The sequence below is a fragment of the Cygnus olor genome, chromosome 5 (assembly GCF_009769625.2).
Source record: "Cygnus olor isolate bCygOlo1 chromosome 5, bCygOlo1.pri.v2, whole genome shotgun sequence".
NCBI lineage: Eukaryota > Metazoa > Chordata > Aves > Anseriformes > Anatidae > Cygnus > Cygnus olor.
In genome coordinates this window covers 47,334,044-47,360,054 of record NC_049173.1, presented here as the reverse complement: position 1 = coordinate 47,360,054, position 26,011 = coordinate 47,334,044, and the positions used below count along the sequence as shown (strand labels likewise).

Here is a 26,011-nt window from a genome sequence, read left to right as displayed (position 1 = left end):
CTCAGTTATGTGTTGCCACATATAAAACTTCTGTTAGAGAAGATATTTAGCTTCTTTGTTCATTATATGCACACTTTTTTTTTTGAGACAAAAGTAACACTGGTTCCTGTTTTAAATAGGAAAAACAAAGTTCAGAGCTTTCGTGAAGTTATTTTCATCGCCTGGCAGAGCAGCAGCAGCACCAGATGAGAGGCCTCTAAATACCTAAGTTCAGGGAGATCTTTCTTAGCTAAAAGTATCAAAATCAATCTACTTGCATTTCTGAATGCACAGTACTTACTCTCTAGCTGTGTTGCAAGACCAGTTGCATTTGCACTCAAGGGATCCATTGGCTCTGCATTTGTTTCCATTTCCACAGGAGAATTACTTCTTAAGGAATCTTTTGAGCTTCAAATACAAATTAAAAAGCTTTATAAACATAACTGAACATCAGAATGAAACTAAGCACAGCTAAGGCACACTAAACAAGTTCATTAATGCAAAATCCACCCGAATTGAACTGACTGAGGTTACGTTTGGCAGTACTGTTATTTTTATTTGAAATGGAGATGCCACAGATAAATGAGACTGCTGGATCCTTGCAGTCTTTCCAACATTTTAAACTACTTTTTAAATGTACTCTTTGCAACCTGGAAGATCTAAAAGAGTTCTCTGCTGACACTGCCAACACAGTCCTTAAATGTCAACAATGACGGAAGTATTTTACTCTAATTTGTTTGCTTAATGGCACATACAGTATAGCTACAAGTTTTTCCATTCTGGATTAACTCAAAAGACAAATTCTGACCACTTGAAATACTTCCCACCGCTTACAGAATAGTGTCTTTTCTATCTACTACTTGTGGCAAATTCAGGAATTCATTTTCTAAACCCCATAATCCTGTTATCAACTTACCTGCCTCAAACATGAAGCAATTCACTGCTTTATGATGGAAAAAAGTCGTAGTTTTATGTCAGAGCTGTTTAAGGCCCAGACAGAAATGGGGAGCAAGACAGACAGAAAGGGTTTTCTGATTGGAAAAGAAATCAGTTCCTGACTGCTAGTATTTTGGCAACTCAAAATTTACATCTACAGGGATGATTAGATTCCTACACAGAGGACCTCAGTTATTCTTAATGCAGTGTTTAAGCCAAAAGAGTAAAGTGTATGTCAGGTAATGTCAAAATAGTGTAGAACTGCCTATTCTAACATCAGCTGCATAATCATGCAGGTTTTCAAGAAAGCCAATAATCTGTACTATACCACTGACAAAACAGAGCCATCATAGACATTTTACGGCCTTCACATTCAACAGTTATATCCTTTCTGTGGGTTCAGCCTATACTAAAAGAAGTCATAGCACAATTCTGGTCAGCAACCAATATTCAAGGGAAACTTTAGGGATCCACTCATCCTATAAAAGCCTATATTTTTGTATGGGCAAGTTACACCATACTACCCTAAACACACAGGATCCTTTGAACGCTATGCACCCTGTATTCCACCAAAAACCAACCGACATAGCCTTGGGTAGAGACATACATCCTAATGATGCCAAACAGCAGCTGCCAGTACATTTAGTAATGAAGAACTTGCCCACTTGCCCTGTATCACTAATATTCTTACCTCAAAGAGGACGTGAACTCTGAAAAAGAAGCCCAGCCAGTTTCTTTTGCTGGCATAGGTTCTTCCGTACTCCACACATCAGACCCAACAGAATCCAGATTGGTGCCATGTGCAGTCTCCATGGGTACATCGAAGTTAGCTGACCAATTCGGTGCTAGAAAACCCATCAGCAAGTTCATTAAGAATAGATTTAAAGAACACGAATGTACATATGTCTAACACATTGATTCTATATAGGCACATTCCCAAAAGAGCAGCAAAACTCTTAACTAGACTTCAAAGCACATGCAAAAGAATTCTCTATATAGGTAAAAAGTGAATGAATTCCCTAAAAGGGAAATTCTGCTATTAAGGCAGAATTTTAAAAACAGTAACTCAGAGTATTCAGCTAAAAATCAATGGCACTTATCTGAAGAACACAAATTATATTTAATCACAAGTGTTGTTCCACTTTATTCCTTAACCTAATGTGAACATTCGTTATTTTCAACGCTGATTTCTATACTAAAAAAATCTTAAGAGTTTTCATCCCTTTTTCAGTTTCCTATGCACATTTTCCTCAACATAGAAAATGAGCAAGACAACTTAATGGGCAATCTCTAATTTCTCATGCACTAGCAGCACTGCTAAGTTTCAGAAAAGCTTAAAACCTTTTACAACTTTAAAATATTAATTGGGATATTAAGTTTTGGAGCAACTGGGACTTAGAAGCATCTAATTTAGGATAGGTCAACTCAAAATACTTCACCTACCCAAGGGAAACATTTTCTTCATTAACACTTACATACAAAAAAACAGGCTGAAAAGGAAGCTCTGACTAGCAATTAGAAATTCCAACCCAGGCAGATATGGGAGGAGACCCACATGGATCAAAACTTGTTTGACACACAGATGCCAACGACACCAATCTGACAAAAGAAAAGAAAACCCTTAACTTTTCCTTCTATTTTAATTTTTAATTCCTTACAGTCTAGATAAACACAGGGCTTTTACCTACAGATGTTGCCATTTTAAGTAAAGCCAATTTAGTCTACTGTGCCTTGAATGTGAAAACTCTTAAGCCAATTACAACAATTAATTTTCCACATAAGAGTTTACTGACACACATCTTAAACAAGATTATTCACATACGAAACTAGACCAAACTAAGTTAGCTTGACTTCTGTAGGATGCCTTTTAGACCATTGTTAGATGAAATGTTGGTCTGAAAGACTTCTAATAAAAAGGATCATATTTTATGTTTAGAGATTAACAACCTATCAGTTTTGCAGGCATTCAAGCTGTGTAAATTAAGTTTCATTCTTCACTTGATTCCTCCTCATTTTTTCCTCTTGAAGAATATACACATGAATTTTAGAGAGACTACAGTAATTTGACTCAGGACATGTAAGGAATTCAAGTTTTCAAATACTTGCATGTTCTATTAAAGCAGTCTTTACAGTGAGAAAGATGACTAAGATCATTAGAGTAAAAAATAAAAGAGGAAAACTCTTACAAAGTAACACTTCCAGATGTAACACTTTCCTGTAACTCAAATAGGTGGGAGAAAAGCTACATACGTTCGTTCAAGTCTACTTCCATTTTGTCCTCTGTATTGGTATGCGATTCAAACAGATCTTGTTTTGTTCCATCTTCTTCTTCGGAGTCAGTACTTTCTTCACTGTCTGTACTACCCGAACTTAAAATACAAAGAGAGAGTTTACATTCCATGTTTAGGATTAGACCCTTGGCACAATGAAATACTGGAGAGTTTGAAGCTAGAGAGAATTACAACAGCTATCACTGCTGATAGATTAACTGAGGTATAATTTATTAGCTGTTGGCATGCCCCTCATTTCTCCCACAAAAAACAAGGTTTAAGGTTTTTCCACTTGATCATGTAAAGAGGGCTTTTTTTCTCCATTTGCAAGTAAAAACTCCTGCCATTCAAAAGGAAGCAGAAAAGGAAGATAAGGAATCAGAACATTCATCTCTGCACACTAAGTGGAATCACTAAAATATAAAACTCTTTTAAAGACCAATACGACATAACTTGGTTTATTTGGAAATCTAACAACCAATCCAAGTATTTTCCAGTCTGTCCCCTTACATAATGTTTCTGAACCCTATGGGTATCTCTCCCTTCCTGGTGAGCACAACCAACGTTAACAGGAAAGCAGTAACAGAAGGTAACCAACATACAACAAAGCTAATCATGTACAGAAGGTATTAGCCACACATGTTCTAAAGGCCACTTATGGAAGGTCAGAGAAGCCAAGACTATCCTGGGACAAAATCCAGGAGACATTAAGGGAGATGGTGCATCCCCGAGAGTTTTGGGGACCAGCTCCTTCCCCTCAATGTAGCTGCCCACAGCCGTAGCACAACTAAGGGCAACCATGACAATACCGCTGGATAGTCTGACCCCAATACTACCATAGAGAGGACAGCAAGGTCTACGTAGTTGTGGAGCTGGACTGCCTTGCCCACAGCAAGAATGGCTAACAGGCTGACAGAGAAGAGGGGAAGAACAAGCAAAAGGAAACAAGCTACAAAAGGTGAGGTGCAGGAAGATCTGAGTAAGCAGGACACCTATTACCATCTTCTGCAAGTTAAGGCTGAACAACTCACTACTGCTATCCCTCTACTAATTTCTCCCCCCAAATGGAAATGGCTAGTTATGCTGGACAGCCTGTGTAAATAGTCAACCTGAACCAGAAGACATGCTCAGTAATGAGGGCTCACTATAGTGCTACTTGGATGAAAAACACATTTCCTACCTGGAACGCCTCTGGGACTCTGGTGTAAATGCAATATGTTTTTCTTCCCAGATGTCTTCTTCATCAGAGCCACCATCATCAAACTGCTGTATCCTCTCCTTACAGCATGCCTCAAACAATGCTATATTGCCCTAAATATAGGGAAAAGATATAAAATCTGTATTTATGACTAATCATTCTACTTCTGTTAGTCAACATTTTGGAAATATGTGATTTTGAAAAAAACTAAAACCAGAACATCTCAACAACATAAAGCTTGTCAAGAAAGTATACAGTGAAGCTTGTTTTACTCAACTACTAGCATGCTGAGAGTACACTATCATCCAAGAATTGCTGGGAGGATCCATCACATTTAAGAACAGCATGTAGGAATGACATCGAAGACCTTTCCAGATAGGTGGACCACCAAATACTCCAGTTTTATTTTCCATAGTGAGGTTCATTTCAGCTCAACTGACAAATATCTATAAAAACAGTCTGTCTAAACACCACCTCACTGGAAGTCTGAAATAGCTTCTATCCATAAAACAAGTGTGCAGTCTGCACAAATTAGACCCAAGCCTGTTCTTGAACTTGGACATACAAATTAGAAGCACTTCTGCTTAATATCAACCACAAAGAGCAGCAAAAAAGTTCTTCAGCTAGAAAATCCACATAATGCAGGAATGAGGTAGGGTAGTTACTTTTCAACGATTATACATCATAAAGGAATAAATATAACCACCATCAAAACTTTGAAGTCACGCAGAAGTTTGAGACAGTAATTGTTCTGTGAGTACAGGAACGTACACTTACACTTTCATTTGTATTGAGGGTAAAGTTGATGTCTGAGACCCGATCAAAAGAAACACTGCAAAAAAAACACAGATGTATGAAATAAAACAAGAAAAGACATAACATCACGAAGGCATTGTTTTCAGAAGTCTTTATTTATATTACTAGGAAAATGAGAAACCTGAGATTAAAGACACACTAATTTCCAACATGAAACAAAACAGTCAAATTCCACATTAAGGAAGCCTGGCGTTCACACAATTTTTCTAGTTGTGAAATATTTTAAAGAAAAAGAGATGCCTACTCCCTAATGAGCTGCGTGGATGCAACTAGCCTAAGCCAGCATAACTTAAGCGATATACACACAAACACTGGACTGCTATGCACTAGAAAAAAAGCAGGCCTCAAGAATGCCTGATCTATGGTCTACCATGATGCATTTTTAGATCCTGCAAAGATCTGTGTTAGTAGTTCTTACATCTGATAATCAATTTTGCTGCTCTACATACAGATGGACTTTCTCAAAAGGAAGAAGCAAAGTGAAAAATTGCAATATCAACCTGTTTCCTACAGAAAAAAATCTTCAGTTTTTTAAACCAATCACTAAATGAAAGTTAAGATTTTATTTTTTTTTCAAAACTTAACGTTAAGTAGTAAGGCTTTGCACTTCTTCATGTATTAGGCCATTCAGCAGTTTCACCGAACAAATTATAGAGATGTCTTAGACCAAAAATAGCATTAGGCAAACCAAATCCCTGGGGGGAGCAAGAACAGAGAAAGATAGAGATATACTACCAGACTTTCAGAAGAGTTAATAAATTCTTTCTCTGGTCACATATAGCACTGAACTCAGCAGTGCATGTATTACTGTCTTCCTCTAATCCTCACCAAGCAGGGAATGAGATAAAAGTGATCTAAATGAACAAATTTTAACTGTGACTGCATTACCATGGGACTTACCCCCACTGACCAAAGGGGTTACCAGGAAACAGGTAATTTAAACTGCAATTGATTCTTACACAAGAGGCATAAACTGAGAAGTAAAATGTAATTCATCTACAGTTGAATTCAACTCACTGTACCTACTGCATATCTCAAGAGATCTGCTTGCTTAAGTCATCTTCTTTCCACCAAGATCATACACTACAAAGGAAATCCAACTCCCATTCTTGCCAAAATTCACTTGCTTCTAGCCAAGTTAAACAATCTCCTGAGCTGCCTTCTCACCTATCATAACTTCATCTATACTCCCAAATTACGTGGTGTAATAAAGCAGCTATGCATCTTGGAATGCATGTGCAAGTTTTGGTTAACCATCAGATACTGAACATGTCTTACAGAAGATGCTTTTTTTTTTTAACCCTTCTAGAAACCAAGTAATGTTTTTACTCTGTTTTATCTGAATGTTCTTGCATCCCAAGCCATGAATTCTAACTAAATCAGGATCAAGTCTCCTTTCATTAAGAACTCCCATTCTTACCCTTTCCCATTATGGCATCAATTCACTTTGAACTGAAGAAACAGAGCAGTTTATCATGTTTTTTTGTTTTGTTTTCTTTTCTTGCTTTTGTTATTTTTAAAACCTGACCAAGACATGTTCTCATGTCTTAACTGCTTCACCCTTAAAAACAAATGTATATTTATGATGTGCTTCTTTACTGTTCCCTACAGAAAAGAACACAGTCAAACTTAAAAGAGCAGCTACTCATCTGCTCTGCTACACCAATTCAGAGATGTGAATGACTTACTTTGTACCTCCAAGTGCAAGTGCCCCAAACAATGCCAAGTCTTTGGATAGACATGGCTTTTAAAAGCAGAGCTATAATTTATTCCCAAGCACTGTGTTTTCATGCTGGCACAGTCTGGACATTAGAAGTAGAAAATTAGCTGTTACTTTCTGATGTAAACCGTTCAGGGAGGTTTTCTAAGAGCACTCTATCAACACACACAGTTGGTACAAGAAGACAGGACTGACTGGCAACTGCATCACATCAATAAAGGCTGGCATTTGTCATCACCAAAACCACAGCCAAATACACTAAAAAAAGGGAGGCTCCAGAGACTATAATCAAAGCCAATATAACAATATACTCACTTGCCGATGTCATCTTGATCAGCAAACTTCTCATCGTTGAAGCCAAACTGGTCAATAAAATTGGACGTCATTTGTTGCATCTGATAATCAGAAAAGGCCTGGCAACCCCAGGACCAACGACAGTGATATAATGATTCTAATAATACTCTAAATCCTATTTGACCATTTTGCTCCAAAGAAATAAAAGTCTCTCTAATCTAAACGTAAGGGACAGGAAAAGGATGTCTCAGCCTTTAAGTTTTAAATGGTAACACTGACTACGCATCTTACATTTACTGAATTGAAAGCCAGTCTAATAGCAGCTCTCGATAAGGAAGTTAAATCTCTAGTTTAACCATGTGCTAACTAGCACCTTTCCAAATGAACCCCTAAGATGTCGGGGAACAGCACCATGTACCAAGTAAAAGAAAAAACTGACTTTGTTAATATTAACATTAAGTTATAAGCAGCAAAAAAAAAGTACAGAAAAGTACATTAAATATAGATACTTAACTACATGATAAACATGACCTGTGCTTATCAGGAGGAGCATAAACACTCAAGCATAAACACTAGCAGTCTCTTCAACATCCAGAAGAATTGGAGAGTACAGAAAATAAGTTATTGAACATCACAGTGCAGTGTCACAACTGTGGGTTCTGTTTTTTTGTTGTTGTTGTTTTGTTTTGAAAAGGATGTCAGTGTCAACTGACATAAATGGGCATTTCCTTCTATCCACAACCATAGTTTTTGTCCTTTATTTCTCAAGACTATGAACTAAATTAGCACCCATTCTCTAGGAACTTTCAATAGTGTTATTTCTGTGTGCAATTCAGCCAAGGCTAAGATACTCTAGGAAATATGGCTGTCACATCAGCTCCCTTATTTCCTTGTCCAGGTAGCTAAAGGGACACAATACATAGGCAAAACCTATGAAGAAGGTGGTAAAGCAAAACAAGATGAATATGGAAAGAAAACAAGAGAATATTAAAAAAAACACAACAGGTTTTGATCAAGGCATTATGAAAACTGGAGGAAAAAGAGAGAACATAGAAGGATGAGACAAAAAGCAAGACTCTAGCAGGGCTGTGAGTGAGTCTGAGAAACCCTCACGCAGGCACTAGTACGGTTACTGTGCTAAGCTAGGCCAAAAAAGGAATTCCTGCATATTTTCATCTTAAATTTTAATATCTGAGATGGCTTTTCAGAACTTCAGGATTTCATACCAACACAAACAGTGTATCAGCCCTAATATAGGTGTTGTGGTTTAGCCCGGCTGGCAGTCAAACACCACACAGCCGTTCGCTCACCCTCCCCCCTCCCTCTCCGGGATGGGGGAGAGAAACGGGAAAGTGAAGCCTGTGAGTTGAGATAAAGACAGTTTATTAAGACAGGGAAAAGAATAACAACAATAATAATAATAATAATAGTATTAATAGTAATAATGTGTACGAAATAAGTGATGCACAATGCAATTGCTCACCACCCGTTGACCGATGCCCAGCCTATCCCCGAGCAGCCGGCCACCCCTCCACCCCGGCTAGCCACCCCTATATATTGTTCAGCATGACGTCAGATGGTATGGAATACCCCTTTGGCCAGTTTGGGTCAGCTGTCCTGGGTCTGTCCCCTCCCAGCTTCTGCTGCATCCCTAGCCTGCTCGCTAGCAGGACAGAGAGAGGCTGAAAAGTCCTTGGCTTGGTGTAAGCACTGCTCTACAACAATTAAAACATCAGCATGTTATCAGCGCTGTTCTCATCCTAATCCAAAACATAGCACCCTGCCAGCTACTAGGAGGCAAATTAACTCTGTCCTAACTGAAACCAGGACAATAGGACAGCCACCAATTACTGACTGTCCCAGTAAAACCATTACACTTTTTTATATTGGTTACTGAGCTCTTCTTCCTGTAAAGTATCTTCACTATTCTGGATGTTAAAAGTGCACATGAGCAAAGGGCAGTGAATTTCCCCTGTGTGAAGGAAAGCTAAACCGACTTGTTCTGCCTTACACAAGGTGCAGCCACTAATACCAGTCACCAGGATAAACAGAAAATTAAGACATGAGGTTCATGGCATCAGAATTATGAAACTTGTGTGAAATCACTACGTAGAAATTGTTTACAAGGGTATATAAAATGTGATTACAGAATGCTAGTCTGAGACAAGACAGTTCTGTCCTGTAGTCTAATAGATTTTAAAAGAGACAGTGGTACTAAACTGGTGCAGAGCAGAAAAATGTTTTCTTGAAGGAAAAGTTTCTAGTGCCACAGAAAGACAGCACATGAAATACTAGTGGCACAAGAAACCTTCCCTCCCAGGATTGGGTGACAGAACACTTTTCCAAAGATGTCAGTTTTTTAAGTGTTATTTAGAAATTTAGAGTCATAGAACTTACATAAAAAGTGTTTGAGGAAAAAAAACACACACGTCCTTCTTGAACAAAGGGGCTTTACTAGAAGAAAACAGTATCAAACTAGATTTGAATGTCAGAAGAAAGAAGTCACAGCGGATGTAATTCTGACCAGACAAAACATAAATTTGATGAAAAATAAGAAGTAAATTGGTTCCTTGGTATTTTCCTCCTTTACCTATTTCCTAATGAGAAACCTCCTGTTTCCTCCTTGAAATACTGGCCCATTTAGAGCAGTCTAGCTGTAGAGCCAGAGTTACCTTTACGAATGAATTTGTGCAGCCGGAGAATGCTTTAAGTAATTTCAATGCATTTCCCATCAGTGATTTATCTTGTCTAGTATCTTGCTTTCTTCACAAGACAACTTTAAAAAGTATATTTCACTTAGCTTTGAAAAATAAATTAAGAAAACGGTGAAAAACTTGAAAGAAACAACAGCACAGGACCATTTGAATTTTTGCAGATTAACTACCTGGATCATTAAGGGGGTGCATGAAAAGCACAGGGTAATTTGAAGATCTTACTTTCTCACTAGAGCTGCTACAGACAGCGTCCAACCTATCATGTTGGTATTCAGGTGCACCTTACATGTACAAGGTCAGTGGACCTGATGAAAAGGCATTAGATTCTTAAAACTTGAGCCACCACTCCCAATTTAAACATTGATAAGCAATTACTTATAGGAAAACTATAAAGATGCATGAAGTACCAAAGCCAGTCTTAGACTAGGTACTACATATCTTTCAGCTCATACTAACAGCTAAATAAGTTTTCGGTTAATAACCCAGTCAGGTAGTATGCTCTGTATAGGGGAATCTATACTGAATAATATTTATTATGTTCTCTGTAATCACTCATCCCAAAAATACTCCAAACATCATCACCATATTAAACACTGTATCAATTAGTACACTATGAAAGCATTAAAACTTCAAGGTGGACATAGCTTTACCTTAAGCTTTCAGACTGGTGGATCTGAAACTTCCTTATACATTCTCAGATTTCTTTTGTTAAACCAAATGATAAATAGTTATCTTTGAAACACTCACAAATGAGCTGCCAAAATCACATACTGAACTGCAAATAAGTGATCGAGTTGATTAGAAATTTAGTTCAGGAAAATTTAGCTATGTACAGTTGCCACATAGCAATAGGTATATAAAGTTATTTATATTGTGACAACTAGACGGTTTGGTATTTTGCCATAAACTAAACTAAAAACATAACAATGAATAACCAGTCTTCCTCCTTTTCCTAAAGTAAGGGTCAACATTTTTAAAGCTTTTATTATCAAGACCAAACATAAACCCACATTTGCTTTCAAAGCAATTCATATTTCCCAGAAAACAATTAGAAGCCATCACATATCAAACTGCTGCATCTAGTAAGAAAAAAAGTCACAAACTATGCCCAATTCAGCCAAACAACTAACATATGAAATGTCTTAGGTATAATGAGCAGAGTTCTGCATACAGAGCATGATCAAATCAAAAAAAAAAAAAAAAAGAAAAGCACACTGAGATGCTGTGCCTTGTGTTAAAAGCCCCACTTCCAATTTTGGTAAAATAGTTGTGTGCATACACACATATCCAAGTTAGTTTAAACTTTCTAGATTTGTATTGGGTTGTGATAAAAATATGAGTTCCACTGAAGATATATATATATATATATATATATATATATATATATATATATATAAAGAGAAAAACACTACGCTGTTAAAAGATTTCAACTCACCTGCTGCAAAGATGAATCCTGTGAGAAGCCAGTTTCTTTAAAGTCAATTTCATCATCACTGGAAGAATGAATGTGGCAGGTGGTAACCTATACAAAATAATTTAGTCATTTGCTTATTATATGACAAACTCAAATACACTTGTACTGCCTGGCTGAATCTTCAGTTTCATATCTGAACAAGAAGCTGAGTTATTTGCAGTTTTCTCAACTGCTATACCACATAAAAGAGTCCCTAAAATATTTCAGTAGCATTAACCTATATGTGTTAGGAACTAAAAAAAGCCAAAGCTTTTAAGTACTTCAGAATGATTAAATATATAAAAATCCAGTCCTATAGCTGACAGTTATTTAAAATACTTGCATCTTCTCTTTTTACCGCAAGTCACATTGAACAAGTAAATTGGTAGTCACCAAAATGATGGATTATACACAGATCTTCCTTCCCAAAATAGAGAACATAAAATTTAAAGGAAAACGTAGATATCTGCAGTATTTGCAAAAAAAGTTCATCAAAAAGAAAAAGGCACCTTCAAAATTTCATAATCAATATTTACTTGCAGAAGCGAACCTGGATTTGTTGCCATAACAACAGCTGTTTTATATATTACCCTTAAAAAATAGATAATTTTGATGATCTGACATAGAACCAGTGGGAATGGTTTGTTCCTTAGGTAGTAGTGTGGCTGAGCATGTTCTTGGAAGAAGTTATTTTCTATCAGAACAGCACACCAGAAGTAATTTTAACTGGAACAGCAACTAGGTGAAGTAACAGTAGTTAGAACTGACCCCTTAGACATATTCTGTGGAAGACCACTGATATAAAGCAAATCCACAGATGACAATTTACTCTGGACTATGCTATACTGCATTATTCTAACACCTCTAGAACTCCCTGGTACAAATTCTCAAGTGAACGTTTTTTTTTTTTAAATTTTGTTTTTGAACAAGAGACCAGGCTACACAAAAGGACAAGTTAAACAGAGAAAAATGCAAGGCTTCACACAAGACAGACACCCTCCTATGCTCCCACAAATATCATAGTACAATGTCACAGTAAAGACTCGCAATAGACAAATGAAGAACACTTTTTCCTGAGGTATACTGTGCTTTTATGCCTTTTCTTCTGTTAGTGTAACACTTATTTAAAAGCCACACAATTTGGCATGCTTTATTTTATACAGCCCTGCAATACAATTTGCAGCCTAGAAGTACCCCGACTTATTAGTGAATTTTATCAGTGAATTAGTGAATTTCTGAAGGAAACATGCCACAGTAAATTTAACACTAGGGCTGTCAATAAGTGGGAAGAACAGTAATGCACCAAATGACCTCTGGGCTTATTCTGCCTGGAGAAGAACCATTGTACCAAATGACAGACCAAGTCTGCTGAAGGTTACTGCTCAGTGTATTTGCAAAAATATTCTCGTAAAGTCTGCACATTTCAATGTAATTACACGGTATTCTATACAACTTGAGCTGCCCTGGATACCCCCCAGGCATGCTTTCTGAGAACATGTTATATACTTACTCCTTCTACAATTGTACCTTGGGGTAGGGAACCAAATAAAATGTTCTTTATATAGTTTTAGCTGCTCCTTATTAACTACCTAATCCGCAGTAGAAGTCCTGCCATTGGTGTTGTAACAGTAACAAGCTTGGGACTCTAGCTTCTTCCTCAAACTCTCCCTTTGGGAACCAACAGGACATAAAGTCCAAAACATGAGTTATCTTTCTTGTTTTCTGACAGATGTTGTAGTTTAAGCATAACCCTTAAAGAAAAAACTAGCATTACACCACCCTAATGAATACACTGCATAATTATGCCAGGGAAGGGGGTAAAAATGACTTCTGCAAATTTCAGCAACTTTAGGTAAGAAAACAAGCTCCTCGCTGTTCTGACTAGTCATTTTCTAACATGTTGTAATACTAAAGCAGCACAGGCACTTTTTGCGAATAATTAAATTTAGTGTATGGTATTTGGTATTTTTGGTTTAATTTCCTGAGAATATCCCTAAGGGGGATTTTCCTTAAGAGAAAGGAACTACACGGTGATTCTTAAGGCAACCATGGATAATTTGTCTTGTACAGTGTTGTTTTTAGGCTTAAAGGATGTATATTCTCCTACCTAGTCCTTAAGTACTACCAAACTTTTCACCTTCCTCCCAACCCTCTGAATCCTGAATTCCAGCATCTCGTAATCACTGCAGCTAAAAATAAGTTTTTAAAAGTTCAAACTAAGATGTGGTGATTACTCTTAAACTGTACATTTAAGATGACTACATAAAACCTCTTCACACTTTTACTTAAATTTAGCTTTTAACAAACATGCAAACACTATTGTTGAATGCAGAAAAAACATTAAGACAGACGCACAACAAAAGTATGCAGTGTAACACACAGTGGAATGCAGGTAGCACTTTACCATTAAATCAATTCCTTATGTTTTTGTCCATACTCTTAGAGGAGACAAGAGCTTTCAAGCTAACTTGAAGCTCTAAGAACATCTTCCTTTGTGGTGATTGCCTGGGATGAACTGTATGAACTGAACTACAGCAAAATTCTCATACGAAACGTTATTGATGCGGCTTTAGTTGGAAAGGAAACTAAAGAATGGGAGTCCCATAGCTCAGCAACTAGATGTAATTGACACTATCTCAATAGCATTGTACTTGGAAAGACTGCCTGTGCTGCTGACAAAAAATTGGGACCCAAGTAAGCAACAGCAATTTTCAAACTTTATCCAGCACCACTTACCAGGTCCACTGTATTCCTTTTGTTAGTTTCTCCTAAAGAGCTTGTGCAGAACGTCTCCCATCGCTCTCTGACCTCCTCTGGAAGCTCTAGAGTAGGAAACAAAAAACAATGTAATACAATCAACAGTGAATCATAACTTATTTTTTAAATGTTGTTGTTCTCTTGTGCTCTTAAACACACAAAACAATCAGAAATAATGTAAAGAACATACACATACTCCTAAAGACATAAGGATTAGTTCATCTTGTAAAGTCTAAACTAAGCAGTTCAGCATCTCCTTACATTTATTTCAAAGAGCTCTGATACTATTCAGGGATGTTTGAAAGAGACAAACATGTTTAAGGACGACTAGTTTTAAGCAGAATATGTCAAAATATTCTTCTTCTATCCAGAAACTGCCTTTCGTTTTTAAAGTTTATTTCCTAAAAATTTAATCATGGAAGACACAAAGAGAAACTTAAGAGTATTAACATTACCTTTAATAAGCTGTTGGACTAGTGTACTGTTAGGCCCCTTATCTGTACTGTGCACGATACAGTTTGCTATCCTTGTCAGATGACCCATATAACCATGCCGTCTTCCTCCTTCAGCCCTGCAAGATAGAAAAGAACTTAATTGCCTGTACTCTGAGCAACTGTGCTACTATATTTTGTTATAAATCATTCTACCAGGGTCAGGAAGTTAAATAAGACAGACCTATAACCTACCACTTCTTAAGTGTAAGAGCAGTATTCTAGAACTAGAGTTTCACAAAAATACTCAAGAACTTAAGGTACAGATGTCTAGATTACACTGAGCCAAGCTAGAAGACCGACAGGCATATAACTACCAAGAAAGTACAGAGTATCTGAACAAATTATTTCTGCTTTCACATTTGTGCATGAGGAAAAAATATAAAGCATTGTCAAGATGAAGACAAAATTAGCTCCTAAGCCTTCAGAGAGATGCTTTACCCCTTCAGGTGAAGGCTGAGAATTTTTTTTTCCTGATATGAACAGTTCCGGACAGGGTTGGCTGCTTGAAACTTCCATCCTTTCACAATCACACGTTTTCAGGAGGAATTCCACTAAGGTCCTGGCTTTTACATGACTGTGTTGCTCCCCAGTATGTAATTTGCTTTGATGTGTTTATTAAAAATTTTCAATTGCTTACTGGAGAAAACTATATTCTTTCCTCAATTCTCTTAAAACTTTATGGTATGTTTCTGTACTTGAAGATGGGTTAACTCTACAGACAGTTGTAAAATCTTACACATTGCAAGAATTACAGACATGATTGTATTCTCAAATGGTGATGGGGAAAAGTAAAGTGACACCAAAAAGATGGCCTGAACTTCAGGCATTACTAAAAGAGAAACTGAAGAACTCTGGAAGATTCACTATGTGTGAAAGCTTTAATCCAAATATTAACACAAGTGTTTAGAACTTAATTATTCCATTTATTACCAAGCAAAGTGTACTTCCAAACACCACTAACAGTATTGTGATAAGTATTTCATATACTGGATATTTCAGGAAAGAGATTAAGATATTTTCAAGAATATTATGCAAGAATATTTGTTGGTCAGTATTTCTTGGTCAGCTCAGTTCTGAATTGATTATACACATCACAACTCAAATTGTATTTAGAGAATTGCAGGAAATGAAAAAGCTAGTTACTCACTGTTTCTTCTCATTCATCTCCCATGCTTCAAGTATTCGTTCTATTAATTGGCACTTAAGGAAGAGCTATGAAAAAAACCAAAATATACTTAACAGCTGTAAAGCTAAGCGGAACACTACTATGCATTGCAGGGTTGATTTTAACAAATCCTGATGTCTTATAAGACAGTTGATTTCAGGTTTAGGATTGAACCTTTTAATGAAAGTAAGTTCAGAAGCAGCTGACAGATCCCAAACAGAAACCTGAAGGTTGAACCTACATCACTTCAACTTCTTTTTGAATGTAGCTGCTGTATTTTAGTAGTGTACAACTACTGAAATAGCAATTTTAATTCTTAACAAGAAGAGGAAGTACTTGCAACCTTGCATACTTGCTCACTTTGAGGGCAGCAAAAATCCATTCCATGGCACTTCTCGGTTTAACAGCCTGAACTGACATGTTAAGAAAACCCAAAAGAGTATTGTTCTTCATTCTACACAAAATATAGCCCAATCTTACTTTATGAAAGAATAACTGCTACCATACCTTGGTGAGAGGAACATTCAGCAAACTCCTCCCAAAAACATAACTTACATGTTTCAGTAAAAGATTGTCCCCAGTGGAATCCTGATCTGTAATTGTGCCATTTTCTGTGCTTTCAAGAGGACTTGCAAGAATCAATGCAATACAGATTTCTACTTGAGTATGCAAGAAGTTATTCCACGTATACTTAAAGAACATGTCCTGAAAAACAAATTCAACAGGGTTCACTCAAAGCAGGGTCCTTTCAAACATAACTAAATCTTACCCCAGCAAGTAATTTGAATGGCAACACAAGCAAATTCTTCAAGTTTTACAGTAACTAGCATTGTACATAATAAAGCGTGACCTACACAAATTTTAATACTTACGCTTGCTATTATCAGAACATAAGGACTATCATACAGGATGAGAAAAAAAAATAGATTTATCCTGGGAGTAACCAATAATGCACTTCCAGATAAAGACAAGGCTGCAATGATAATCCCCTCTTAATTCTTTCTGATAGCTGCAGCCCTGAGAGTTCCCAAGTCAGAAATGCTATTTATGACCTTCTTAGCCCTTAAGTTTCTTTTTTGAATTCACCATAGACTTTCTGCATCTACAATACCCTTTGGGAATGTGCTCCTCACCTTAACGAGATGCCTTACGTCATCTACCAATTTTATTCTTCTACTACAGAAAGCTACCTCAGATAATCTAGATGTAATCTGAGAATACTTAATGTCTTACACAAGACAAGACAAAACTGAGGTTGAGAGACAAAATTTTGAGCTGAAAAAAACTATTTTAGTTTTGTAACTATCTGCTTAAAAGCAAAAGTTTACATATTGTATTTCGAAACTACAGTATAAATTCCAGCATGTTTTGCTAGGTGTTTATTAAATGATGCCAACATTTGAAGATTTTGGTCAACCTAAGAATGTCTGCTACAGTTGAAGCCTGAGTTAGGAAGTACTCAAAGTGTAGATGGCAGGCTAGAAGTTTGCTGTGCAACAGTTTGCTTTCAAACAGTTTTTAAGTGTACAAGCTACCAAGATAAACTGTCCCTTTATAGGGCAATGCTAAGATACCATTTAGTGTTCTACCTATTAAGAGACAGAAAGGTTTTGAGGGAACAGCTTAGGAAAAGAATAAAAAGGTAGGGAAGCATTGAACACAGCTGAAAACTTGAGCATACAGATGAAAAATAAGCTTAAGAAAACCACTCCAAGAAAATCATGTATATTTACGAAGGTGCAGAAAATAAGAACCATTAAATCGATCAGAGGAAAATGCTGGCTTCAGACATATGAATTTAACAGTAAAATTAGATATCTGGAGTTCTCAAACAATGTGCTAGAAGTCACAACACAAACAGTCTGAAAAGTTATGCTGGAAATGTATTACAAGTTATCTGCATTGACAGAGATAAGATCTTACTAGCGTTTCACAAAGATAAGGCAGCAGAAAGTTCTTACCAGTATAACTCCTATGCTGTTAAGCTCTATAAGTTCCTGATTCACACTGCTCATATTTGTCTGTAAAAGGCTAGATATTAATCTAATCACATTTAAACGTGTGTTCCCCACAGGTGGATCCAATACACCCCAGGTTGTCTTCATGACACTTTTCTAAAAAAAAGACAAACATTATTTGTCAAAAAACTTGTTATTACTATGCACAATGAGAGAATAGTGCTTTAAAAATGTACACAACCAGTCCTTGAACAAGATCTTGCAAAAACTGAAAAAGCAACTTAGTTCTGAACACCATGGTTTATTTTAATTCTACAGACAGGGGGCAATGAAAGACAGCCACATGAAACCAATGGCACTAAAAAGTGATTGGTAGCTGTAAGAGTTCAAAGTAGATGAATTCCATCCAACCTTAAAAGGGATTAAGAAATACTTACACTTCTCAGTGGTTAATCCAGGTACACAGCTACAGTTTACATTACCACAGTACTTGCGAAACAGCTAGGTAGACAGTCTCTAAACACATTATGCCTCAACAGCTCTGATTTCATATTGCTTCATATACATGAAAGCAATTTCAAACAGGCTTCTTTAGTTCTGTATAACATTAGAAGAACACACCAAAGCTCCAACTGTAGTCTCTGAAGGAGTTACTTCCAACAGCAAGAATCTCTTTCCATGCACTAATAGGTCCTTGTATTACAATAAGCACCATGGTTTTTACATCAAAATTTTAGCTGGCTGCCAGATGAGACCTGTTACCACATAACTAAGTATCAGCCAGTCAGAAAAGTCTGGTATTGGCTACACTAAGAATGAAAAATCTACCAACAAATATGCAAGGAACAAGGGAAAGTCATCACGTAAATGTCTTTCTTCCCATATTAAAGCACAAACACATTTTGACAAGGAGACCACCTAGAAATGTACTACCTTTCACAATACTGGATGTCATTTTGGCCTAACCAGTGCCACCCTTGTGTCAAAAGTGGCAGACAACCTGCTAGTTCACTTAGCCCGCTCTTTACCTAAGGCAAAATTTAAGAATATGGATAAGACGCTCATTTAACTAGTGCTTAAAAAAGCAAAGTCAATAACTTCACTAGATGATTTATTCAAACGCCCAGTACTCCAATCAGAGAATACTCAAGTATCTTATATGACCTCGCTTTTAACATATATCTTGTTGCAAGAAAGAGATTATTTGCATTTTTCATCTCTTCTGCACTTGAAAGCTTGAGGTCTCATCTTTTCTAGTCTAAAACAGCCTTTACCACTACCTTGTTTCCACCACCACCAAACCTGTCTCTTATGTGATCTTTAAGTTCCTGATCATTTTCACTCTGACCCTCAGGTCCTTTACTCCTACGCATTAGGGCACCCTGATGCTTCAGCTGAAAAAACTATGCTTCAGCTGAAATTCTGCTGGTAACAATTGCTTGGAAAAAATTAAATACATTATAGGTAAAATCCCTATTCATACAACACGTTGTATTTATCTTTTGCAACAGCATGACATGCATAAGTTGATTACCATAAAAAATCAGTTAAAAAAACGTAAAGAATTCGGCATGCCTGGAGTGCATGGTACATGCAGTAGAGCTGATCTACTCTAAGTCCTGGACAAGCCCAGAGGAACCGTGCACACAATGACAGTCTTGCTTCATTTTATTTGGCAACAAAAGGTTTCACTTACTTTTGGAGGCTCAAGTAGGAGTTCATGGAAGGATGAAAGTCGTGCTTTTATGGCTTCTAAAACACTTTTATTGACAGAATATGTTGAATTGCTCATGCCTGGAGGACAGATCTCTATATGGCCTTCAAATCTAGAACACACAAGTCTAGTATTAATATCCAAACTAGTTCTAGAACAACTCTAAAGCTATGATTCTCAGTGTCACAGTTCTAAAGGCATGAAAATAGAATTAAGAGGAGGGCAAAACCAGGAGACTACAAATATAAATCAAGTGTGAGCTAACAGCAGAACAAGATTCTTCCAAACACTAGGCCTAATATATCTAGGTTTATCATGTTTGAAATCTCCAGTTTGGTTTAATCTCAATAGCTGAAAACTTTACAGCTGTTCTATTCCTTCTTTCGTGGCAGAGAAAGAGCTTCACTCATCTATCAAGCCTCTGTTCACTAGTTTCTCAAAGTTATAAGATCCCAAATTAAAAAAAAAAAAGAATATCCAGTCACTACACTGTACACAGGTACTCTATTCCTTGTGTCCAGGAAAAAAAAATGATGAAATGAAATTAGTCTTATCTGACATGTAGCAATTAAACTAGGTTCTGGAAAACACCGCAGAAAGACCAGTCATCCGGGGGAAACGTAATAACACTGCTGGTAACAGCAATCACACGGTTTGCTCTTTTACTACTCCACCTGTAAAAGGCCACTAAAATGCTTCAGTCATAAGTACACGGAAGGCACTTCACTTACTATTGTTGAACAACAGTTTAGTTAAATTAAGCAGCCATAAGTACAAGGAATAAAAACACTTACGTCTGTCGTCTTGTCTCAAGTAAGGTCAGTAATATTTGGATTGCACTGACTATTGCAGATTCATTTTTTTCTTTATGAAAAATATTTGACAGCAGCTGCTCTATGATTTCTCGTCTGAAAAGAAAGCATTGACATCAGGCATAACACTTCTTTAGGATACAGCTGTTAAGAGAATTAACTACTGTTTGCCCATGTGAAATTAGAGAACAGGATAATGAAATGAAGTCTGTTATTTCAAGCCACCAGGTGCTGCTAGGACAATCACTCCCCTATGACATCACTACCCCAACCATATTTCCCTACTCCCTCTCTTGATCTATTTTTTCTTTTGTTTAAAAAAAAATCTATCCTTTTTTGTACTGTTGGTTGTCAGTTTTCTGTCAGATCAAAAGATTGAGCACGTCATACAGCCATGTAAACCTAAACCTAGAACCTGCAAAACACAGAAGGTGACACAGAAAAATCTCTGGTAGAAACAAACTTAACTTAAACAAGAGATCAAAGCTAAAGTCCCCTATGTGTATTCTGCACGGTATCAAGCCAACCTCCACAAGCTTACACGTGTGATACCATTAACTTTGACAGTGCAAGAAATATTTTTAACATTCCTCAGGCAGAACCAAGATACTAGAATGCGGAAATCTTAAGTGAAGCCAACAAGGAAGTCATCCAGGTGGGCTCCACTTACTTGCTGAGCTATTTTAAATTGCACAGATAACAGGTAACCAAGAGAGGTCATCAGGAGAAGGAAGCTTGCAATTCTAAAGGGTTTTAAAGGTCAAAAGTTAAATAATAGTGCTCTGATGAACTGAAAAAAGGTCAGAAATTCAAACTAACTTACTTCTCTAGACTCGCAAGCAGTGGATCTGGTTCTGAACTGTTTTGTATTTGTAACATCTGGTCTCTGCTTAGACGAATAATTTCACAGAGTGACTGTGATGCATTTGAATGTCTCTGGAACAGAAAAATGAAGCATTATAGATCAACAACATGCTGGACTAGAATTCTTCACTAAAAAGCTGCATTAAAAAAGCTTGGACTAGAGTCTCTCCTAACAGAAAACATTTTAGACAATAGCTTTGTGACATATCTAAACCTTAACAAGACAAAAAAACCCTGAAGTCATGAGGCAATTGATTTTCACTATTAAAAAGGCAAAGCATTAGAGTTGAATCTTCAAACAATACTTAGTCTGCACTAAGGTAGACTTTGACTACCTGATAAACTGTGCAGATCCGGGGGGGGCGGGAGGGAAGAAATCAGCTCTCCACAACCCCAAACTACCATAGTCTTAAATAACAAAATCAGGTTATTAAAAAGAAGCAAGCAGAAAACAGTAAGACTGAGAGTTCTAACACTATTTTACAGCAACCTGCTGCACAGATGTATCCAAAAGAGCAGACCAATACTTACATCTTCATCTTGAGATGGATGTACAATTTCCACAAGCCGCTGGATAATTCTCTCCTCATTTAGCCACTGTAAAAGTGTTTGTAGACATTAGCAGGAATGTTAACCAAATGAATGAATTAAATGAATTAACGGCTTTACAAGAAGGAGTTTGAAAACTGCCATTAATCATACTGTTGATATTTCTAAACAAGGCCTAACAATACATCAGGAAAAAAGGATAAAAGCAAAATTAGCATTTCTGAGGAACCGTAAAAAAAAAAAAATATTTACTGTCGAGAAGACAACCCTTCCCAAAACACCTACTGGGGTGGCAGACGTGAACAATGGTACAAATTGTCTAAATATTTTACAAAGCATCTTTTTGACAGTTCACAAGTCAAACAAAGGTATCTGAGAAGTTTTACTCACATTTAACACTTCTTGCCTGGGCTGTGGAGGTTCTATGCAAGTCAGTAGCCTGAGCAATAAGTCCATGATAGCAGAGGTCCCTATGTGCTTAATAACGAGGTCTACAAAATCATGTTTCTTCTTTAAAAAATCCACAATCTAGAAATTAACAAGAAAGAAGCTCACAATAGTTTACATGGTAAACTACACCATGTACATTTCAGTTTCTTTCAGTTACTAAAATAAGAAAAACAAATGAGAACTTCGTAAATACTTCTGCCACTTAGCAGTGCAAGGCAAGGTAAAACAGTACATAGCAGTACATAGCAGCTAAAGTGGCACAATACAGATCTGTCTACATGGAGTATGTCTTGGGCCTTCTCGCCAGTCCAGGTTGCTGACCATAAACTACTTAAAAATCTACAGTAATTTTTCCCTTTTTTGTATGAATTCCTACAACTCCTGGTTCAGGGATTGAAGCAGACATAGTAAAGCCTTAACATAATATACTTTCAAGGAAATACAGAGCTTGCTAAATTAAAAACACAGAACAGAGTCACAAATGATTTGCTCAGGTACCAGAGCCAGCCATACCAGCTGTTTGCAGGGTCACACAAACACAGAGGAGCACTGCATTTCTGGATGAGGATTCCAAATGTCTCTCACCTTTTTTTTAATGACAGTCTTCCTCAAAAGATCAGACCCACTCCCACTGATTCAATTCACTTATCTTCACCTCTAACAGTAATTTGATGAAGACACCACCATGCAAATACTGAGCTAAGCTAAGGCAAAAGGTAAACATTGGCATGCAGGCAGTTACTGTTGGACAAATAGCTCAGGCAAATCTGAAACTGTTAAACTGGAGAGCTTTTAAATATTTACCTGTTCTGGTTTTCTGCTTATAAGAATACTTAGCACCTTGCTGAAGAAACTGGCAAGTAAAGGGTTTAGAGGAGATTCATTTAAGAGGAAGCTGTACAGTTTCATAAGTAATGATTCTTCTTCTCCCAGCCTATCATTGATCTGTGAGACATCTGAAGTAAGCAGCTCACAGGATATGTTTGGATATCTGGGGAAAAGGAAGAAAAAAAGTGTACACATGTTTATCTCCATTCATCACTCGTACTTCAAAGAAGGTACACTTTCAACTTTTAAATCAAAACCTGGTACGGTTTCTGACCAATTTTTCAAGAAGAATAGCTCTGCACTAATAAAAAAAAGGCAAACTACTGCAAGGTAACAACTACACATTCAGGCTACAAGCTGCATTCTTTCATTTCGGAAATGGACTACTACATTCTTCAGTTGAAATAGGACAGCACTGGGGAAGTAGGGAAAAGAAAGGGCAGGCTTTTATTTTAAGGTCCACTGTTAAAGCCAGCTGTTCAAATATTGACCTCTCATTTCAGAAAACTATTTTTTTTTTTTGAAGAGGAAGAAATTAGCTACCAAGAAATTAAGCAGGTTGATATTACCAGATTGATACTGCTCCATCCCCAGTGTTTGCCACTTTCCAATAATGGGGCTTACATTAAAAAAAGTCAAAATCAATCTCTTCAGGATTAATACTTCTATACCTGTTGCAATTGTGTAGAGACTCACTAAGCTAGCCAAAGACCAACAAAGCCTGCAAAAGTAGTTAGTATTGCCAAATACAGGATCTTACTGGTTTTGATGGCCTCTTAATTACTCAGTGTTCTGAATTGTACTTCTGGCCCTGTGTCATGAAGCAGTACTATCACCCACTCACGCTAGAGATAATTACAACAGCACCAGCAATTTAAGGCTTTTAAGTGAAAGACACTATTTTAAACTCAGCTAAAAACACTCAGTGAAGGTTTGGTTTATCAAGAACAGAGAAGTGCAGCAGCTAAGAGGGTACTCTATTTTATTTTTCTTTTTACATACTATCATAAGAAAAAGCAGCTTGCTGCACAGACATCTGTAAAAGAGGCCAAAAGTGGTAGAAGTGCTTGTATACAAACTCTTAGATTAACTGTGAGTTTGAACCTTCTCAGCAATGTAGCAAGAATCATGTCCGTACCCAATTTTTACACTTCTAGCTCCGCAAAGGAAAACACCAGCAAACAGGTGTTAAGTATATTCTTACAAGGTGTGCTACAGTGCTATAAAATGCATCTTCAAAACAGCTTACTAATTGTCAATAAAACAAGGCTAAGCACCTAACTACAGTACCCAGATAGGGGTTTTCACTCCACTATTTCTGATCACATGAAAACATAACAAAAAGACTCTTCACACAAGTTCTGATTTCTGTACATTTTCTTCAGGCAGCAACTGGTTTTGGAGGCATTTCTGGATAAGAGGTTTCCACTCAAAAAATATGCAAGCATTAGAATGATTTAAAGAGTTCTATAAAGCCCCTTCAAAACAAGCTTACTCAAAAGTTAACAGTACTATACTAAGGAGCAGTATGCAGGAATTCAAAACATTATCAAATTAACACTGGAGTAAATCACCCCTCTTTCTACCTTCCTAAGTCCCCACCCACCCCAAAAAAAGTTCTTACTTGTATCGAATTTTTTCATCCATGTCTTGGGGCGGTTCTTCGATAATAAATGAAACTAAGTCTTCCAAACATTCTGACTTCAACAGAAACTCTATAAGTTTGCGATTCTGAGCCTTGCACTCTTGCAGGACGTCCTCTTCATCCATCAATTCCTTCAGTGTTACATCTTCTCTCTCTAGAAGTGTATCGATGTGGGATGACGAATGGAGATCAAATTTCCAAAACATGCTGGTCTGGATAAGAAGAAAATACACAAAGTATTAAGCTTACACATGTATTTAAGCAGTATAAATACTTCATAGTAGTACTTCATAGCTTCTAACCCCAAAGGGACCTGCACACACAGAAGTTTTCTAGAACTTGAACAACACAACAGTAGATACTGAAAGATCATCACAAAGCTTCAAAATCAGACTTGATTAAAGATGACTGATATATATTTACTTGGTATATATTAACACTTAAAATTAGCCAGCTCCAGGGTTTTTACTTACATGAAAAGAACACTAATCTGCATTAAAGAAAAAAATGTTAACTTCTAATAAATATGTTTTTGCTACTCTGCTTCTGATCTGCACCCCAGTTCTCAGATTCAGAACAACCTGTTCAGCAATTACTAGATCTGGCAGAAGATAAAATGTGCAAAGTATAAGCACACTAGTGTACCACCTCTGTCGCTGAAGAGAACAGCTCTAAAGGTGTAGAAATTATAATCATTTAATGTGCAGGCAGCACGTGCCAAGTGTTGGAGCTAATTTCAGAGCAGGACTTACTATTTTACCATACCTCCCTCCACAAACTTGGAAAATTGGAAAACAAGGGACAATAAAATTTCTTTTGCAGATGCTTGAAAGGCCAGTGTCCCCAAGTAAAGAAACATCGCAGAAGATCAACATCAGCATGAGCAATTGAACTTTTCTTTATAAAAACACTTTTAGCACCTCCATATTAGTTTTGTTTCTTTAAGACACCTTGCAAGCAGCTGCTCCTGAGACAAGTATGCTATCAGAAAAGAATATTTCAGTCTCAAATCCAATAAACTCCTGCTTTCCCTTCACTCTCGTTAAGGTCACTACAAGCATTTGCTCCATTCTCCCCTTTAAAACAAGGCTTTTACATGGCAACACTTAACCTCTGATAAAGCATCAGCTGGTCTTGTATGAATGCAGAATTTGAGAAAGTGGATTGAAAGAGATACCAGATATCAGTAAGAAAGAGTTTTCCCTACAGCTGTAAACAGCATAGTTTTAAGCAGTACTCAGAGAGAAAACAACCATTTTTTGCTCCTTTAGTAACCATCTTCCAAGTGTGAAGGATTTAGTTAGTGTTATTTACTGCTGAAAATTAGTAACATCATCAGCTGGGTGGACATTTGGTTACCAACAGAGAACACAGGTGAATTTGAGCAAGAACACT

At 37.0% G+C, this 26,011-nt stretch overlaps 1 protein-coding gene across 12 annotated transcripts in view; it reads right to left on the bottom strand.

Moving 5' to 3' along the window:
• Positions 1-26,011, bottom strand: part of PPP6R3 (protein phosphatase 6 regulatory subunit 3) — a 59,649-nt gene that overhangs the window by 9,353 nt on the left and 24,285 nt on the right. For 9 of the 12 annotated variants that reach the window (XM_040560438.1, XM_040560441.1, XM_040560443.1 and 6 more), the window contains 19 exons: positions 24,596-24,828; positions 22,948-23,134; positions 22,084-22,221; positions 21,676-21,741; positions 21,104-21,216; positions 20,263-20,376; positions 19,451-19,580; positions 17,758-17,910; positions 16,352-16,501; positions 15,779-15,843; positions 14,593-14,708; positions 14,117-14,202; positions 11,363-11,449; positions 7,235-7,332; positions 5,161-5,215; positions 4,366-4,496; positions 3,166-3,284; positions 1,607-1,760; positions 281-387 (listed from right to left, as the gene is read on the bottom strand). In XM_040560438.1, the coding sequence (XP_040416372.1) occupies positions 281-387; positions 1,607-1,760; positions 3,166-3,284; positions 4,366-4,496; positions 5,161-5,215; positions 7,235-7,332; positions 11,363-11,449; positions 14,117-14,202; positions 14,593-14,708; positions 15,779-15,843; positions 16,352-16,501; positions 17,758-17,910; positions 19,451-19,580; positions 20,263-20,376; positions 21,104-21,216; positions 21,676-21,741; positions 22,084-22,221; positions 22,948-23,134; positions 24,596-24,828 (2,302 nt within the window). The remainder of the gene's footprint in view (positions 1-280; positions 388-1,606; positions 1,761-3,165; positions 3,285-4,365; positions 4,497-5,160; positions 5,216-7,234; positions 7,333-11,362; positions 11,450-14,116; positions 14,203-14,592; positions 14,709-15,778; positions 15,844-16,351; positions 16,502-17,757; positions 17,911-19,450; positions 19,581-20,262; positions 20,377-21,103; positions 21,217-21,675; positions 21,742-22,083; positions 22,222-22,947; positions 23,135-24,595; positions 24,829-26,011) is intronic. The other 3 variants (XM_040560448.1, XM_040560446.1, XM_040560447.1) reach the window with 1 other exon arrangement.